The sequence below is a fragment of the Cervus elaphus genome, chromosome 25 (assembly GCF_910594005.1).
Source record: "Cervus elaphus chromosome 25, mCerEla1.1, whole genome shotgun sequence".
NCBI lineage: Eukaryota > Metazoa > Chordata > Mammalia > Artiodactyla > Cervidae > Cervus > Cervus elaphus.
In genome coordinates this window covers 8219054-8239144 of record NC_057839.1, presented here as the reverse complement: position 1 = coordinate 8239144, position 20091 = coordinate 8219054, and the positions used below count along the sequence as shown (strand labels likewise).

Here is a 20091-nt window from a genome sequence, read left to right as displayed (position 1 = left end):
AGCCATCAGCAGGTAACTGAATTAAAGTTCTACTGGGCAGGGAGGGCCCTGCCAACCAGAGCAAGACCCAGTTTTTCTCACCACCAGTTCCTCCCATCAAAAAGCTTATACAAGCCTGTTAGCCTCATCTACCAGAGGGCAGACAGAAGAAGCAAGAAGAACCACAATCCCGCAGTGACTGGAAACAAAACCATATGACAGAAAGTAAAGCAGGGTGAAAAAGCAAAGGGTTTTGTACCAAATGAAGGGATAAGATAAAACCCCAGAAAAACAGCCAAATGAAGTAAAGATATGCAACCTTCTAGAAAAAGAATTCAGAATAATGATAGTGAAAATGATCTAGGATCTTGAAAAAAGAGTGGAGGCAGAAATTAAGAAGATGCAGGAAATGTTTACCAAAGACCTAGAAGAACTAAAGAACAAACAAACAGAGATGAACAATATACTGGAAGGAATCAATAGCAGAATAACTGAGGCACAAAAAAGGATAAGTGACCTGGAGAACAGAATGGTGGAAATCACTGCCACAGAACAGAATAAATAAAAAAGAATGAAAAAAAAAAAAAATGAAGACAGCCAAAGAGACCTCTGAAACAACATTAAATGCAACAACATTTGCATTATAGGGATCCTGGAAGGAGAAGAAACAGAGAAAAGACCTGAGAAAATATCTGAAGAAATAGCAGCTGAAAACCTCCCTAACACGGGGAAGCAAATACTAAACCAAGTCCAAGAAGCAGAGCGTTCCCAGCACGATAAGCCGCAAGAGGAACACAGAGAGACACACAGTAATCAAAAATGACGACAATTAGAGACAAAGATAAAATACTAAAAGCAACAAGTGAAAAAGGACAAACAACATATAGGGGAACTCCCATCAGGTTATCAGTTGATTTCTCAACAGAAACCCAACAAGCCAGAAGGGAATGGCATGGTATATTTAAAGTGATGAAAGGGAAGAACCTACAACCACGAATACTCTACCCAACAAGACTCTTGTTCAGATCTGATGGAGAAATCAAAAACTTCAGACAAGCAAAAGTTAAGAGAACTCAGCACCAAAAAAATAGCTTTAAAACAAATACTAAAGGTACTTCTCTAGGCAGGAAACACAAGAGAAGAAAAAGACCTACACAAAATAAACCCAAAACAATGAAGAAAACGATAACAGAATCATACGTATTGATAGTTACCTTAACTGTAAATGGGTTTAGTGCACCAACCAAAACCATAGACTGGCTGCGTGGATGAGAACAAGTTCATGTATGCAGTACCACTTGCCACTTCACTCTACTTAACCTCCCAAGTGTATGTAATTATTTTATATTGTTAGGTTAATCATGTTCCCATTATGGCTTGCAATCGTAATTATCTTTTGTTTTTTGTCTGGGTATTGATTGTGAAAACCGACAAACATCTTTTACTATTGTGATTATGTAACTATCATTCACTTAATACCATTTGTATCATGATTAGTCAACAGAAAATAATAGAATTCTGTATCACTAAAACTACCACTCAATAGAAAAACCTGAGTCTACTTTTTAAAATTCAGATGCATAACAGGATTATTTTGAATTTTTTTGAAAAACACAAATGCCCAGGTACTGCTATTCTTCTCCAAAGCTCCAGATGCATTTCTAATGAGCAGCCATGTTTAAAAACTGGACTAAATGAAAACATCATGTTTTACACGTAAACATATACAATTTAAATTTGTTAATTATACCTCAATAAATCTGGAAAAAAGATTAATGTAAAAATATACATATATACAGAGAGTATAAAGATTTAAGAAACATTAACCAAACCAAACGCAAGGCCGTGTGTTAACCTTGTCATTATTGTTTTGAACATATCACAGAAAATTACATTTTTTTTTTAGAAAATTGGAGGAATGTGGACACCAAGTGGATGTTTGATGATAATAAGAGATTATTTTTTAGGCATAATGATGGCATTGGGACTATGCTAAAAAGAACCCTTAGTTGTAGTCACACTGAAGTATTTACACAAATACTGAATTATTTACAGATACAATGATACAATGAATGTCTATATTAAATAACCTAGAGTGAGTGAGTTGGAGAGTGGAGGAGGTATGACAAAACAAGATTGACCAGATGTTAATAGTTCTTAAAGAAGGATGATGGGAATGTGTGTATGGGGGTTATAGTCTTCCTCCCCCTTTTCTGTATTTGAAATCTTTTAATAATAAAAACTTTACTAAAAAAGTAAAATGAAAGCCAGAGATCTGGACGCCCAGGCTTTGACATTGGCTCTGACGGATCTGAATGCTCTTACAGGGCACATGTAACTTGTTTTGGGGCTGGGTGTGGTCAGTGAGTCTGCAGCCTCTGACTGAGATGGCAGGGAGAAGGGCATCTGAGCAGAGGCTGCAGGAGGGCAGGCGGAAACCAAGGCTCAACAGCTTCCCTGATGGTCCAGTGGTTAAGAACCCACTTTCCAATGCAGGGGACTTGGGTCTGATCCCTGGTCGGGGAACTAAGATCCCACATGCTTCGGGGCAAGTAAGCCAATGCAGTGTAACTACTAAGGTACTGCACCCCCGGAGCCCGTGTGCAGACCTAGAGCCTGCACAACTAGAGAAGTCCGTGTGCCCTGTGAAGACGGCACCGTGAAAAAAAGCTAGGGGCTCAGTCTGTCTGCGACTGGGAAGGAGAGCTGGGGGACATGGAGACAGCTGTGCAACCTTGGCTGAGATATTTAACCTCTCTGGGTCTCAGGTTCCTCATGTGTAAAAAGGCGCCCCCTCATCGTTGTTGCTCCACCGCAATAACACATCAAAAGAGTGTGTTATAACACACCCAGAAGAGTGCTGGCCGCCTCCGGGGTTCCCCGACTTTCCCAAATGCACTGTGCTGACACCTTTAACTTAGGATCTGAAGTTCCTGGTTTCAGCGACAGAACAGCATCGATACCTGAATGGCCCTTTGGAGCTGACCAGGTATTTTCAAGCCCATCCCCTCTCACTCTTCCCCTGCCTCACTCCTCATCACAGCACTTACCACCCACTGAAACGCTCTTTAGTTTGCACGCTGTCTGCCTTCCTCCACTAGAATGGAAGCCCTGCCAGGGCAGGAACACTGCCCCCCTAGTCCAGGCACTGCCCAGAGCGGACAGCCCACCCTGGAACACAGCAGGTGCTCCATGCAAGTGTTCTGAATGAATGAATGTGTAACAGCTCATTTACTCATCACAAAGACTTTGTGGAGTGAATGGTGTCATATTATCATCACATCCTCAGCCCAAAGATTTAAAAACTGAGGTTAAGATGGCCCGAGCGACCTGGAGACCTTTGCTTGGCCAAGAGAGGGCAGGGCAAGGATGCACACTCGGGCTCAGGGCTGCCAATCCCACCAACTTCTCACCACTCCCTCCTTCCACACTGGGAAGAAGAATAGCTCCTTCCTCAACTAGCCAGCTGGGGCTCCAAACATCAGGGAGCCTGAAAACCCCACTCAAGATTCTCAGCAAGAACGGCCAGGTACCTAGACGCGGATCCTGAGCTTACCAGGGGCCTGGGGAGGGAGGGCAAGTGGGTGCCCAGCTTCACCATCCGGTTTCCAGGGAGGAAGGAGAAGGTGGGGAGGGGGAACAGGCGAGAGGGGCCCAGGCAGGTCTCCTACCTTGTTGATGCTGAACTGCCCCTCGAAGCGGCAGCCCACCCCGTTGTTCAGCGGGATCTTCATCGAGTTGTCGATGTGCCCCACTTCATGCCTGCCCATCTCATCCTGGATGTCGAGCCCGACCACTGCAGGGGGCAAGGAGAGAAGAGTCACGAACACCCAGAGAAACAGAGACCCCTCATGCATCCACTGGATGGCCAGGCAGGGCCCCCAGCCACCCAGGAGCCCACAGTCTAGGGCCGCAGTCTAGAGTCACAGAGAGGAGGAGAAAGGGGAGGCCAGAGCTAGAGTGAGGCAGCACACAGCGTTCCTGGCCCCTGCCACTACCAGCGCCAGCTAGAGAGCCGGGGGAGGCAGCAGCTAAGGGTGCAGGGGTGAGGACTCTGCTAGCCTCGAGGCTGCAGGGGGGCAGTGGAGGGCCAGGCTTAGAAGGTGTCTTAATCCTGGTCTGGCCTTTTACCAGCTTTCGACCTTACTACATCTCAGTCTCTGCGTCCCCTGGGCATCATTCAGGCTCAGGCAGTCATTCATTCACAGCTCACACCTTCCTTTACCTGATCCTGCCCTCTAGGAGCATGGGCACTGCCGGGAGCCAGCATGGGAGATCCCACCCATGACAAGGTCATGAGGAGAAGGCCCAACAAGCAAGGCAGATCAGGACTTCAGGAATTTCGAAAAGCTGCCCCGGCGCTCACCTTCAAGATGATCTCTGTCTTTCTGATGCTTGCTATATTAGACTACTCCCTAATTTCTGTGACACAGGTAGAAGGCCTTCCCCGATTTCTCTCCAAACAGAATCAACCTAGAACTTTAATCAACATGTCCCCAAGAAGGCAGTATCCTATAAGATTATCCAGGATGAAAGGAGTGTTTCAATTTAGACCCCTTTGCTGGCATTCTAGCCAGCTGGGTAAATGCGTATTAATGTACATGACTGCTCACAACACCTTAATCATGAACAGCATAAAGAACCTGATCTCACTAAAGGCCCTAATAGGCACAGAGCCCTTTGGGGGGTGAGGAAGCCCTATTAGAGAACACAAAAATATTATTCTAAAAGTGGTTAAAGATTTAGAAAAATAAGAGTTTAGAATTGTTCATCTTAACCAGGAATGCTAAACAGGGGCTGCCTCACCGGAACTGCAGAGTCTTTGTGTGGTAAACCTTTTACATAAATTTAACTGATAACTTCTGCAAAAGGACTGACCTTTGTGTTCATTAAAGAATAGATTACAGAAAACAGCTTTGCTTTCACCTAGGTCACAAAATGTCAATAGGCCCCAAGGCCAGAAGATAATGTATAAGACTCTCACAAAGAAGTTGCAGAAAACACCCTGGTTTCATGAAGGATAAACTGATGTAATATTAAACTATCTTCCCCTTAAAAATGTACTAACTTAGAATATAAAGCTACGGTAAAAAAATAAAGATTTGCCAGACTCTGCCAGACCCTGCAAGCACCCCCGTCTGGTCATTCTCTCTCTCTCTCTCTCTCTCTCTCTCTCCCTCGCAGACTTGGCCCTATCAAGGCTGGTCTTATGTGTCTTCTCTCTCTCTCATTTTCTCGCCGACGCTGTTCATCCTGAGGGTATCCCCTGGATCCTGCTAAGGCTGGACCCCGGCAGGGCACTTTTCTGAGTTCCTCAGCACACTTAGAGGGGAAACCTGGGGCCAGGAGTACTGGTCCTGGCTCTAATGTGACTCTCCATCACCTACTATAACTCAGCTTCCCAATCTGCAAAATGGGCAGGCTCAGGCCAACTGTATTGCCTGAGATGGTCTAAGCAGCAGGTGCAGGGTCCCTGTAAACTATGGAGATGCAGAGACGGCCTTGACAGGAAAGCTAAGAAAGCAGGTTGTGATACAGAGAAAGAGCAGCTGGCAGCAATTTTCAATGAGCCGACTATTTTTTCTTAAAAAAAGGAAAAATGGGAAGAACCCTGTATTCCTCAATGGGGGACGGAAGGACAAGAGGGCCCATCCATAGAAGGGAGTGTGATGCACTATTAAAAATGATGCTCCCAGGTCTGTAGTATGTGGGAAATGCTGATGTCGTAATGTTCGGATTAAAGGAAACGCAAGCAGGTCTCAGTTTGACTCAGCAGTTCCACCCCCGGGGAGCTCATCCCCCAGACGCATGGGCATCGAGACGAGATGCAAGGCTCCGGGCAACCCGGTTTGGAATCATGACGACGGGAAGCAACCCAGCTGCCCGCCAGCGGGGGACTGGTCAGCGGCACAGCCCCTCCAGGACGCTGTGCGGCGGGGGCGAGGAGAGAGCTCAGCCCACACGCGGGGAGGCAGCCTGAGCGCTGGGGTGTCCCGTCCTGCCTGGGGCTCCCGGCTCTGCCCCTGCTGGCCACGGCACCTCGCGCAAGTTAGCCAACCTCTCTGTGCCTCCTAGGCTTGTGATGACTAAAAAAAGTTAAAACAGAACTGACTATGGGCTAGACCCTCTTCCAAGTGCCTTTTCCATGAAAAGACACCCTCTGAACATCCCTGTGGGGAAGATATTATCATCAGACCCACCCTAAACTAGGGGACACTGGGGCTCAGAGAGGTTAAGTAAGTTGCCTGAGATCTCACAGCTACGAAACAATGGCACTTGGGCGGAAACCCACAGAGTCTGGATCCAGACTCTGGCCACTCTGCGAGAACACCTCTTACCTCAGTGCGCTCACACAACCAAGGGATTTGGGACAGGGCCTAGCCCCGAGCAAGGGCTGAATCAACGGCAGCTGTGCTTATTATTTTACCAATATTATGAGTAACATAAGAACCCCAAGATACAGATGAAAAAAACAAGGAATCTCAGAAAGGTCCCCTGCAATTTGGTCCCAATTATGTTAAAAAACAAAACAAAACAACCATCAAACATGACCTATGTCTGCAGACAGACAGACAGACAGACACACAGGGGTGGGAGGAGGATTCCTCCAGGTGGCTGGCATGTGGAATGAACTTGTTTCTTTTACTTTTTTTTAATGTTATTTCTGTATTTTGAACTCATATCTTTTTTTTTAAGGTACCCCTGTATTAGTTGTGTAACAGAAAAATATTATTTCTGAAAGCAGGATATGAGACTGCACAGGCAGCATGATCTCAGCCATGTTCAGAAGCACAGGGAATGGAAGGCCAACCAGATGGAGCGGCGTCAAATGTCAACTGATGTTGTCATCGGGGGTGGAATTATGGGCGATTTCATCTCTCTCTGCCGCTCTGGATTTTCCAAAGGTACAATGATGAGCATGCATTTTTTTTTTCTGTAACACAAATCTGAAGTTCCTTAAAGGAAAGTCTGAGTGTGGGGCTCTGGACGGGTGGGGAGGGCTCCGGGGTCGGCGTAACCAGCAGCTTGAGGTCGTTCAGCCCCTCCTGGGCTGGAACCCAGCCTAGAACCACCTCTCCTCCCACCCCTGCCCTGCTGGTCCCAGTCCTCGGCCTAAGAATTTCCTTGTTCCAGAGACATGGCCAACTCCCGAATGAGAAGCTGCCAGACCAAGTATTTTTCTGAGAGAAAGAGAAAAAATAAAAATAAAACCAACCCATTTCAACAGGTTCCCTGGCTCGGGGCCCACTGTGGATTCAACACTGTGATGTAATTCTCACCAAAAGCAATAACAGGGCTGAATCTCTCCCTATCTCTACCACAGACCCACCCAACGGTCTGCCCTTCAGGAGGAAGGGAGTGAGTGGGAGGAGGTGGAGGGTCTGCATGGGGTCAGCGCCAGGCTGGGGCAGAGGGGCAGCTGGAAACCCAGCCTGCTCATGAACAGATCTAGGAACCAGCTCCTCAGAGCCTCCAACAACAAGCCACAGACAAAACTATGCTGGGCTTCCCTGGGGGACCAGTGGTAAAGAATCCGCCTGCCAATGCAGGGGACATGGGTTCAGTCCTTGGTCTGGGAGGATCCCACATGTCGAGGGACAATTGAAGCCCGTGTGCCTCAACTACTGAAGCCTGTGCGTCTGGAGCCTGTGCTCTAAAATGGGAGAAGCCACTGCAGTGAAAAGCCATGCACCACAGCCAGAAAGTAGCCCCGCTGCCCACAAGCAGACGGAACCCGAGCGCAGCAATGACGATCCAGCACAGCCATAAATAAATAGTGTTTTTTTAAAAGAGATAGCACTATGCCTGTTTTACAGTTGACGAAATGAGGCTTGGAGGGGTCACCTTAGCCAGGGCCACACAGTTTCAGTAAGCAAAGGAGCTAGAATCTGATCCCTAAACCAGAATCCCAAAGAGCTTTGTTTTATACAGGTTAATTCATTCTCTTGGTTTTGAAACAATATTTTTAAAAAGTGCTCACTTGGGCAGCACATGTACTAAAAAAACAAAAACAAACAAAAGCCCCCCACCCAGACACATAAAGGAGTGCAAAGTAGAAGGGGATGTTTCCCGCGGCTAACAACTCTGCGCTCACCCTGTCCCAGGTGACGCCTCCTGGGTAGCTGCAGGTCTCCATGCCTTGGATTGCCTGGGAGGTTACGTGGCCTCCGGCCCTCCCCGCACACCACTCTGTAGCCATCAGTCAAGGACATGGATAACAACAGGCCAGCCCCCCTTGCTGCCAGGCGGGACAAACCATGACGTCATTCACACGCCACAGCTCCCCATGGGATCAGACTGCAATCAGACGTCAGCCGAACACACACCTCTGCCTGGCATCTCACCTCCCTCATGCCCTTATAGGTTCCTCCTGGGAGCCCTCTCTCACTCAATCACTGACAAAACATCTAGGCTTTGCTTCTTGGGAACTTGACCTCAGAGACACCCTACCCCTACCTCAACCTGGCTACTCTCTAGAGGTAAATTGTTGGCAGTTTCTTAAATGTAGTTTTTAATTCCCAGAAACCTCCAAGCGCATGCGCGTGGCACAACACCCTCCCCACTAAAAGCAGGGAGAGAGAGGTTCCTGCTGCTGTCTGCTTGCCATCCACCTGCCGTCCCGACTTACCTCACCATTTCCGCACACACAGCACTGTCTACAGCTGGTGTCGTGCGGAGCAGAGGGGTGCTGGGAATACTCACATTCGCAGTGCAAGTTGGGCAGACTGATGTTCAGGCTGACGTCAATCTTGCCCCCGCTGTCCTTGTCCGGGTCATCGACGTACAGCTCGTTCACACTGCGGGAGACACATGCGGGAGCCTCGATGAGACGGGGGACTCATCCTGGCTACAGGGGACACTTCACTTGGTGACCGTGGCTCTGATGACCTGGACTCCCAGCTGGGGGAAGCCTGGGCCTGCCCGGGCTCAGGGGAGCTGGGCTCCCATCTCCGTATGTGGTTGTGGCTTAGTTGTGAAGTCGTGTCCAACTTCTGTGACCTCATGGATCGGAGCCCACCAGGCTCCTCTGTCCATGGGGTTTTCCAGGCAAGAATATTGGAGTGGATTGCCATTTCCTTCTCCAGCAGATTTTCCTGACCCAGGGACCGAACCCGGGTCTCCTGTGCTGTAGGCAGTCTCCTGCATTGCCGGTGGATTCTTCACCAAGGGAACCACTTTGGGAATTACAGCCCATGTCCATGGCACGCTCCAAATTCGGGCCTCACCACTCGGAAGGAGGGGAGGGGGACTGGACAGAATGATGGAAAGAGCATGGCTTTCGGAGTCAGATGATTCGTTTTCCACTTGTGATCCTGCCACTTCTCTACGGAACTCAGGTAGATAACTTCACCTCTGTGAACCCATGGATTAAATGGGGGTACCCCCACCCACTGTTCATGGGGTGTCCTGAACACTTAAATGCGAAATCAGACCGTATTAGGGCTCAGGGCCTGACACCGACAGGCACACACACAGGTCCAGACTCCCTCCTCTCTGAGCTCCCCTGACCCGCTCAAGTGGGGGGTCTCTGGGCACTCATCCTCTCCCCAGCTCTCACAAGGCCCTGGGCCAGGCACCACCTCCAAGACGTGACTAGCACACAGGTCACCTTCCTGTGGCTGCTGTTACACATTATCACAAACCTAAAGGGTTAAAACAACACACATCTATTCTCATACTTTTGGAGGTCAGACGTCTGAGATGGGTCTGTGGGGCTGTACTCCTTTTGGGGAGAATCCGTTTCCAGCTTCCAGAGGCCTGGGCTCCTGGCTCCTTCCTCCCCATTCTGTGCCAGCCACAGGGGAGCTGCTCTTCTCTCTGATCTCCTCTGTCCCTCTTGTGAGGACTCTCGTGATTCCATCTACCCGATAACCCAAGATCATCTCCCGTCTCCAGACCCTGGACATAATCACATCTGTAAAGTTCCTTTTACCTTTGTAAGGTAACACACTTGCTGCTTTCGGGGACAGGGACCTGGGTGTCCAGGTGGGGCGGGGGAGGCACAGTGTGGGGCAGATCACTCCATGGACAGCTAGGCCACCTTGCTGTCGGGGACAACAGTACCACATTGGGACCTGCTAGCAAGATGCTAAGTGTTCAGTGTGTGCTGACCTATTTCATCACCAGCTGTTCTTTTATTTAAAAATATTTGCTTATTGATTTGGCTGCGCCAGGTCCTAGGTGCAGCACTCGGGATATCTGATCTTTGTTGCAGCAGGTGGGATCTTCAGCTGTGGCATGTGGGACCTAGTTCTCTGACCAGGGATTGAACCTGGGTGCCCTGCATTAGAAGCATGAAGTCTTAGCCACTGAACCCTTAAGGAAAATCCTTCAACAAATACTTTTTGAGCATGTACTACCTGTCAAGCACTAGAGACAGTGAGGAATCATATAGAGAAGGTCCCTGCCTTCATTTACATTTGCTCCTTGGAAGAAAAGCTATGACAAGCTAGACAGTGTATTAAAAAGCCAATTTGCCGACAAAAGCCCGTATGGGCAAAGCTATGATTTTTCCAGTAGTCATGTACAGTCGGGGGAGTTGGACCGTAAAGAAGGCTGAGTGCCAAAGAACTGATGCTCTTGAACTGTGGTGCTGGGAAAGACTCTTGGGAGTCAAGGAGATCAAACCAGTCACTCCTAAAGGAAATCAATGTATATTCATTGGAAGAACTGATGCTGAAGCTCCAATACTTTGGCCACCTGATCCAAAGAGCCTGCCTACTCATTGGAAAGGACCCTGATGTTGGGAAAGATCGAAGGCAGGAGAAGGGGGCAACAGATGATGAGATGGCTGGATGGCATATCTGGATGGCATCACCAACTCAATGGACATTAGTTTGAACAAATTCTGGGAGACAGTGAAGGACAGACTGGCATGCTGCAGTCTGTGGGGTCGCAGAGTCAGACACGACTTAGTAACTGAACAACCAACAACTGCCTTCACTGAGCTGAGACACTGTTTGCCTCCTAAATAAACACGTCACCCCAACTAAGATGACTGCTTTGATGGAAAGCTTCAGGGTGCTGCGGGAGGGACTCACGGGGTGATGGACCCCTGGGGACAGTGAGCGGGGAGGGTGTCTGAGGAGATGAGGGATGAGGTCTGAAGGATGAGGAGGCTGTCCTGGCAAAGGGGGAGGGAGGGCCGTTGGGACAACCTGTGCAGAAACCTGGAAGCAGGGAGGGCAGCAGTCATTTGGGGAAATGCATAAAGGTCGCCATGGCTGCAAAGCAAAGGGAAATGGACGTGATGCAGTCGGAGAAGGGGCAGAGGCCAGGTTAGGCAGGCACGAGGCTCCATGAGGCCTTCAGACTGGATCCCAAGCACAGCAGTGTGGTCTGGCTGGCACCTTGATAGGATCCGTCGGGCAGATTCGAGGATGGCCCGGGGGTCCCCGTGCACCAGGGAGACCCAGGAGGCTGCTGCCGTGGTCAGAGGTGGCAGCCTGGACCCAGTGTCCAAGAAGATGAAGAGGAGGGAGGGACGCAGGGTACCGGGCGTGGGGCAGCCAGGACTCGCCAATGGACAGGGTGTGGGGGTGGGTGGAGGGAAACATGTTAGCAGATGGCCACGTTTCTTTCTGGAACCATGTGTTAGGCTGGGAGCCCCTGAGAGAGGGAGCCCAGGACTACTGGGGAAGGAAAAATACCAAGTTCCCTACGGCTCTGCCGAGCTCAAGGCCACTCGGAGATATCCTCGAGGAGGTGCTGAGTGGACACCAGGTGGCTGCGGCTGAAGTCCACCTCTGATTCCAGGTCACTCCCCAGTGAGACAGCACCAGCTCTAGAGACAGCCTAATGGACAGTGCGTGAGGCAGCTGGGCTGTGGTTATTTTAAACATAAGTCAGGCCCTGTGGGTCCTGTCCATAGGCTATAACATAAAGGACTGTTGGCTCCAAACAACTGGATTCTAAAGACAGCCTTGTGAATGATGACTTCTTTGGGAAAGAACGAGTCAGGCTGGGGCAAAGGCACTTCATTTTTACTAAGACCCTGTCTTCGTGTTCCTAGCTCATAGTGTAATGTCGCTGATGCTCAATTAACGAGAAAAGGTAGTCTCGGAAAGATACCTGGGGCCTGTTTCCTTGGGAGTCACAGGACGTGCTCAGAGATGAGAGAGCAACAGAGCCGGCTTAGCCTTCGGATGGCTGTGCCTGCAGCCCAGGGAGCCAGGAGAGGCCCAAACAGGTCTACACACGTTCACGTTATCCCATCTGCTCCGGGGAAACACCCTGATCTCCATTTTATTCTCTTTTTGGGCCATGTCACGCGGCATGTGGGATCTTAGTTCCCTGACCCGTACCCCCTGAAGTGGAAGTGTGGAGTCCTAACCACTGGACCACCAGGGGGTCCTTGATCTCCGTTTCAGAACCAGGAAACTGAGGCTCAGAGAAGGTGAGCCCCTTCCCCAAAAAGAGTCAGTCAAGGTGGAGCCCCAAGTCAGGTCTGCCTTCCACCAGCCTCTTCAGGGCTCACACTGCCTGCCCTCCCTCCCGTCCTCAGCATCCAGGGTCAAGGGAGGAACTGAAGGGGGCCTGGCCCTCTGAAGCCGCCAGGTATGAGACAGGGGACGCGGCTGGGCTTGGCCCACATGAGCGATCAGGAGGAAGAAGTGAGCCACTGGCAGGGGAGCGATCAGGACCACAGGAGCTTACGCTGGAGGAAGGCTAACTTGTTCACAGCCAAATGCTCCTTCTGAACCCTTCAGCGCCCCATTTCTATAATTCGCAGCCCCACAGGGTTGCTGAGTAACAAGGTCGCTGGGTGATTAACAGAACATCACAGAGGAAGAGCCCTCCGCTTCCCTTCCCAGCCTCGTAAGACTCTTCCTTGAAGCGACTCACCTGGGAGGCGGGGCCTCTGCCTGTTGCTGACGGCCTGTGGGATGATGTCACCCCCTGGCAATCCTCTGGAGGTGACCTCAGCGCAGAGCGAGGTGCAGCCCAGGTGTGGCGCCAAGGTGAGCTCACCCCCGAGGCTCCAGGAGGCCTCTCCCGGGGGCTGAAGTGCTGCCCCTGGACAAAGAGGCCGAAGGACTGGGGAGGGGCTGGTAAACTCACTGGCCTGAGAGCTGGGGGCCAGCCTGGTTACATAAGGCTGGGGCTGGCTGCTCCCAGGCGCCTTCCTAAAGGGCCCAGGGCTGCAGGATAAACACGGCTCAGTCACCTGTCCGCCCGCCCTGATGAGGTCAGTATAGCCGCCTTTCACACCCAGGGAGAATGTTCCAGGGACCCTGGGCTGCTGCCACCGCCTGCCAGGCTGCAGGCCTGCCCCCAGCACCAATCGCGGGCGCCTGCCAAGCCAAGCTAACCACTACCGGCTAGACTGACTCCGACAGGCCACTCTATGTTACACGCGTACGTTGATAAAAAGAAGGAGAGAGAAAAAAGGAAAGGGAGGGAGAAAAGGAGAAAAAGAGGGCTGGTGGCTCCAGTGACTTCACAGGCGTGTTTGAGGGTCGGCGTAAAGCGGCGGGTTGCCCTGGACAAGCGGTGTGGGTCACTCCTGCATCCGAGGGGCTGGCGCAGAGCACAGGCCCTGCCGGGCAGAGACAGCAAGACTGCGCGACAGACCTCCAGGCTCCCGGGGTTCAGCTCCCAGCTCTGCCACCCACGGGCTGATCTACAAGGGGCTTTCCTTCTTCACCCACTGTTTTCCCAGATGGAAAACGGGGACACAACCTTAGAAAATCATACACGCCCAGTAAATGTCCACTACACTTACTGTTATCATCGTAATGTTCACTGAGTTCAAAGTCCCAGGGACAGCGACAGGATCCACTTCACAGCCTTGTTGAGAGGAATAAACGCGTGCGTGAGACGCGCGGCGGCCCCTGGCACATTCTGCGGTGCTTGGTCGCTCAGTCGGGTCCGACTCTGAGACCCCACGGACTGTAACCCGCCAGGCCTCTCTGTCCATGAAATTTTCCAGACAAGAATACTAGAGTGGGTTGCCATGTCCTACCCCAGGGGATCTTCCCAACCCAGGGATCTAACCCACATCTCCTACAATGGCAGGTGGATTCTTTACCACTGACCCACCTGGGAAGCCCTGGTATATTCTAAGGCCCGCACAAAAGTTGGCCTTGCTAATCCAAGGAGATGTCCCAGTTCTGGGTACCCAGCTGGTGCCAGGCACTACGCTGGGGCCTCTCACACATACTAGCTCATTTAATACTCACGGCGCACCAGCATTTAATAGGGGTTACTGTTCTCTTTTCACAAGGATGAAACTGGGCTCAGAGCAAGATAGATAAAAGACTGGCCAAGATCACACAGCTGGGAAACCAGAGGCAGAATCTGAAGCTGGAGCCACCGGTGCCCAGAGCCATGCTCTTTCTACCGCATTCCACTGGATGGGACGGATCAATGAAAGACCGAGGGGCAGGTGGCTCCCAGGGAGGCCTGTGATGCAGGGGCCACCATCTTTCTGATGAACTCCGGACGCCCAGCCCACCTCACCCCACCCCTGGCCCAAGCACCTCCCGGGCGTGGAGGCGTAAGGGGTCCACTCCCTTTTGCCCCGCCCTTTGTCATCGCTCCCTTCGCCCCTTGGTGGGCTTCAGCATCGGCTCCCCGCCCCCAGCCCCCAGCCCAGACAAGGGCTCTCTGAACCGGCAGCAGAAAGCGCATGCTCACGACCTCTGCTGGGGTGAGGCACACTCCAGGCGGGGGACGCCGGACAGCATGGGGGTCAGTCAGTGAGCAGCGGCCACGTAGGGAGAGAGGAGGAGAGGGATTGGGGCGGTATGGGCAGGGGAGGGTAAGTGGAATGTTAACAGAGGGCTTTGAAATCCTAGGCTGAGGCGTGAGTCCGATGACATCTACGGAAAACAATTTTATTTGCTTTTAGAAAAGTACTTGAATACTTCAGATTCCTGCCCAAAGTCGCTGACCTCCATGCTTAATCATTTGATTTAATGGAAACTTACACAGCAGTGAGGCTCGCGGTAAGGGCCTGGGGTGGGAGTGGTGGAGAGGGATGAGGTTAGGCAGGCAAGCTCTCTGGGACCCTGAGTTTGAAATCCTGACAGTTCCAGGGCAAGTCCATCTATGACCTACTAGGCGGATGTCCAGAAAGCATCTTTTTCCAGCCACCTAGTCCTGCCCCCACCCCTTTCCCCACAGCCATCACCCTGGGACCCTCAGCCCCTCTGTCCTGGGTCATCATTCAGCCCCTCTTACCAGGCCTTGGCCTCCAGGGTCACCTTGTCCCACACCCATCTTTGCAAGAGGTGATCTTTCCAAGGCACAAACCTGATCCCATCATTCTGCTCAGAAGCCTTCAGGCCTCCCGCTGCTCCTCCAAGGGGCGACCATGGCTCTCTACCCAGCTTGGGCTCCCAATCCAGACCTCAGAGTGGGTAACCTGGGCTCCTAGGGAGCCATCCAGCCCCTCCTCCTGGCTAAGCTACTGGCCACCCCACTAGGGGCCTGCGTGTGAGGATAAGGCCCAATTAATTCAGGGGAATGCCCAAGTTCCAACTCGGTGGGCAAGGGCCGCCTGCCTGTGCAGCCACCTTCCCCCTAGAATGGAGCATGCAAGTCTCTCAGGGAACTATTCCTACCAAAAAACAGGAGTTCTCACGTCCTTGGGGCTCCAAAATGCTCTGAACAGAAAAGAGCAGGATACGGGGGCCTGGTACCAAGTCCAGGCTTTGCCCTCAGACAGGCCTGGACGGGTTCTCGCTCAGACTGCTCACTAACCAACCTCGCTGTGGTTTTAGCCTCCTGGTGCCTCAGTTTCCCCAGCTATAAAGTGAGACTGATGCCAACAGCCGTACTTGGCGCCAGGGGTTCTGCGACCATTAAGAGAGATGAGCATTGTAAAGTGCTGACTTAGGTGGCCAGCACATGGTCACCCACTATAAATCAAAACTGGAAAGTATGATGAGTTGTATTAAGCTATAAACGATCAATGGAGAGATCCAGTGATCACATTTTTTAAATTATAAATCCTCATCAAGTTAATAATGGAGAGGAGCCAGAGCCTGGGCAGTCAAAGGCTCAAAGGCTGGAATGTACTGTGGCCGTGTCCTCTGAGGACAGGGTGCCATTCCCCTGCGAACACGGAGCCTCCGGGCACCCCACAGGGCCACTTTCCCACGGATAATTAATGGCCGGGTCAAAGTCCAACCACGAAGACAAACAGGTCTCCCTCTCCACCGGGCTGGGCCAGAATAGCTTCTTATGTCACTGATAACCACAGGCCAGTGCTGTAGCGATGTTGATCCACCAGCGGTGACCTCATCTCCTTGGGTTACAATTTCATGGTGGGGAATGGGGAGGCTGATCCGCTGTGGTCACCAAGCTGCCAGGGAGGGCCAGCCATCCCGCAAAGGAAAAGAACTGTGACCCCTAGTCCTTCCGGGACCAGCAGGGCTTCCTGGGGGCCGGGGCAGTCAGAGAAGCTTCTGAGACAGGAAGGACCCCAAGGCACAACTCCTACTCCTCTGGAATGTTCCGTGGAGCCCTCGCCCCTGAGAACGCCCTCTGGGCAGCTCCTGCTCCTTGGGCACAAGGCCAGAGAGAAAGCAGGCACTAGGGTCACTGCATCATCATGGATGGAGCCTCTGGCCCCAACAGGCCTCTCCCCCTCAGGCCCCTGCCCTCCCTCTCTCCCCGCAGGGCAGCGCTCATTAGCCCAGAACTGGACGCAAGGCAAGCACTGAGTAAATGGCCCCTCGTGTTTAGATTCCGCCCCTCACTCCTCATGTTTCCTCCTGTCCAGGGACGTGGTGGGGCCAGAGTGTCCAGCATGCCCCCAGGAGCCAAAGAAGAGGACGTCCCGGAAAGGGGACCGGGCCAGAGTGGTGGGGGCCCCGCCCCGGTAAGCGGGTGAGCTGGCCGGCTTGCACACGGCCACAGGCTCCTCTTGCCGCAGTCACCAGCTCTGACGCCCAAACGCACCTGCTGGGCGCCCTACCTCACTATGGGTGAAGCGGACGATCAGCTGAAGGAACTGCCCCTCAGGATTTCGGCAGAAGGCGCTGGAGGCCCATTCTTAACTCAAGGGAAGGGACAAAGAAATGAACACTCACAAACACTCCTTACACACACTGCTTTTTTCTGTTACACAGGGAAGAAATATGAAATGAATAAATGCCTGAAGGGATATGGATCTACTGATATTAAAGTACATAAAGCACTATATTAAGCTCCTTGTAGGTAAATAATCTTGCTAAAATCTCACGAAACACCACATACCTTCCTTATCTCCCATCCTGCTTTTTCTTCAGAGCCCTTATCAGTGACTGACACATTCCATTTTTTTTGCCTGTTGACCTTCTGTATCCACCGCCTGCATCTTTGGCTCCTCTTGAGCATGCAGCCACACAGGAGTGAGCCAGGCAGACCTCATCCCAGACTTCCGGGGTCAGGAAAAGGGTGGTCCGCACTGATCCACAGCAATGCACAGCGGCCACCTGCTCCACGTTCTGCTCTCCCTTTCACTCACTTTGCTCTATCCACACCCGCTCTCTATACGCACACTGGGTAACCCATGCCTCAGGACCTTTGCACTTGCCAGCGTCCCTGCCTGGAATACATAAAGCCTTGCACCTGGTACCTGGGACACGGTCAGGGGTGCCTCCTCGCAGCTGCCACGTGGGGACCCCTTCTCACCTCATCTATAACATGAGTAGTCTGCACAGCAGCCCCCCTCCCACACACAGGGAGTGGGGTGTGCCTGGCACGCAGTAGGTCCTTCGTAACGCCAGCAGGTCTCAATTTCTGGCTGCTCTCCCTGCTTCTACCTCCAAATCATGATGGGATGACCCGTGAAATATCCAGTGGCCCAAATATACACACTTGACTAGGATGGAGTCCGTTCTGGGGGGAACAAAGTGCTCTGTCTGACCCCTGCCTGGTCAAGGAGCCGTGTCTTAGGAAGGAGACGAGCTCCTTGGGCCTGGAAGGGTGCCTGGATTCTGGGGCGCCCTCCCCTGCTGGGCCAACAACACCGGGACCCAGAGAGGGGTGGCACCTTGTCCAGCATCACACAGCAGCTGGCCTGACCCTGGATCTCCCGCGGCCTCGTCCAGTCTTTCCGCTGCTCCATGTGGCCCTGGGGCTGTGGTGCCATCAGGGCTACCAACAGCATCAGAGGGACAAGGAAGACAAAGTCTCCCACATCAGAGTAGGGCAGAAAGCTATATTCAGAAGCGAGTTGTGGCGGAGGGGTGGGGGGAGAGGCGGGACTGTGGGGAGGTCCCCTGGCCTCTCTGAGGCTCAGTTTCCTCGTCTGTAAAGACAAGGGGATGTCTGCAGATGAACGGAGGGGACGGCTGCACCAAGGACCATCCTGGGCTGTGCAGCTGTGCTTCCCCGTCTCCTACTGTCTTGTGGCTGACGGGGAGGCACAGGACACCAGGAGATTCCATGAGTGAAAAAGAGAACTCCAGTGTTGGACAGGGGAGTGGGTGGCCACAGCCCAGCCCCGTGATGACTTTCTGGGTTGTAAACATGGAAATGAAGAGGTCTGGAAGCCAGAGGTGAAGGCAGGAAGCTTCTGGGTCTAATTCATCTTGAAGGGGCATCTGATGAGGCCGTGACTGAATAATTCCAATGGCATTCGATGTTACACAGGCCCCAGAGGATTTACTGGGTTATCTAGACAACAGATGATTCTAGGAATCCAGGATGCATTCACAATGCGTCAATCACTGCCAGGAAGCCCACGCGGACTCCTCACGCAGTGTGGGCTTAGGACAGGGGAGGGGACGTGGTGGAGGGGCTGCCCTCTGATGTCAGAGCCTTGCCTCCACGTGGGTAGAGAGCTGCCCTCTTTTTTTCCTCTGAATTCTTCCAGCTCTAACATCAAATGACCCTGTGATGACTCAGAGGGGAAAAAGCCCACTGGCCAAACGCAGAGACGGCAAACATGAGCAAATGATTTCTGCTCCTCTGCGGACCCAGAAGGCGCCATCCGGACCCCAGAAGGGAACCAAAGTTTTCTCTTCGGCTTCAACAAAGCGACATTAGTTTTCGCTTTGGCTTTAAAACTCTTTAGGAAACAGAGGAGGAACTGATGCCACAGGCTTTGACACCGGGAGGCGGAAGGTTCGGAGGTTTCTCTCCTTTGTCAAGCCCCTCCCTCTTCTTGTCTGGGGTCCCGGGGACCTCTGGAATGGCCCCCCCACCGGGGGGATATAACTTACATTTCTGTGGTTATGAATCCGGTGAGCTCCGAGAGGAAGAGGAAGAGGATGAAGAGGCAGCAGCAGATGGAGACTGAAAGAAACGACATAGACGCCCAGTTAAGTGGTGCTGGGCGCCCACAGGAGGGGGCCCCGCCCACCCGCAGACAGAAGCTGCCTACAGGGAGGGGGACAGAGGCCCACAGGTCCCCCAGAGCCCCTTCCACCTCTCGGCCCGCACGTGAGGCAGCCCCCCTCCCACAAAGGGAGGCCACCTCCAGTTGATCTGACCCTCCCGTGGGGACAGAGCCCCCGATTTGGGCAGATCCTCCAAGGCAGCGGCCCCCAACCTTTCCAGCGCCAGCGACTGATTCCATGGAAGACAGTTCTTCTATGGAGGGGGGTGGGTGGGAGTGGAGAGAGGGGTCAGGCAGTAAGGCAAGAGATGGGGAGCGGCGGATGGCGCTTCTGTCCTCACCCACCGCTTCCTTCCTGCAGTGCAGTCTGGTTTCCTACGGGCCAAGGGCCAGTGCCAGTCCTCGGAGGGGCCAGCCCAGTTTCTTTCCACAAGAACATTTTAACACAGACATCAGTTACAAAATGACAGCTGCAAATCAGTGGCCCACAGATGTGTTCTGTTCGGTTCAACGGATATATATGTTAACACTTGGAGGGACTTCCCTGGTGGTTCAGTGGTAAAGAATCCACCTTCCGATGCAGGGGATGCAGGTTCGATCGCTGGTCCAGGATCTAAGATCTCACGTGACGTGGGAAAACGAAGCCCACACACTGTAACAGGGGAAAGCCTGTGCGCCCCAGTGAAGACCCACCGCAGCCAAAATAACAGCAAACCAAGAAAAAACCTTGGCCTCGAAATCGAACAATGTGGAGATGTCACATTACAGTTCAGATTTCTGGCTGTTCCAGAACAATCGAGCTCTGTTTCCACGAGCGGGTGGTCTGAGCTCACCAG

General features: G+C 52.2%; 1 protein-coding gene across 1 annotated transcript in view; it reads right to left on the bottom strand.

The window, feature by feature from the left end:
- The window catches only part of ERGIC1 (endoplasmic reticulum-golgi intermediate compartment 1), a 113525-nt gene that overhangs the window by 34728 nt on the left and 58706 nt on the right, over positions 1–20091 (bottom strand). The window contains exons 3-5 of the mRNA XM_043887099.1: positions 19140–19212; positions 8683–8777; positions 3651–3775 (exon numbers count right to left, since the gene is read on the bottom strand). Coding sequence (XP_043743034.1) covers positions 3651–3775; positions 8683–8777; positions 19140–19212 — 293 coding nt within the window. The remainder of the gene's footprint in view (positions 1–3650; positions 3776–8682; positions 8778–19139; positions 19213–20091) is intronic.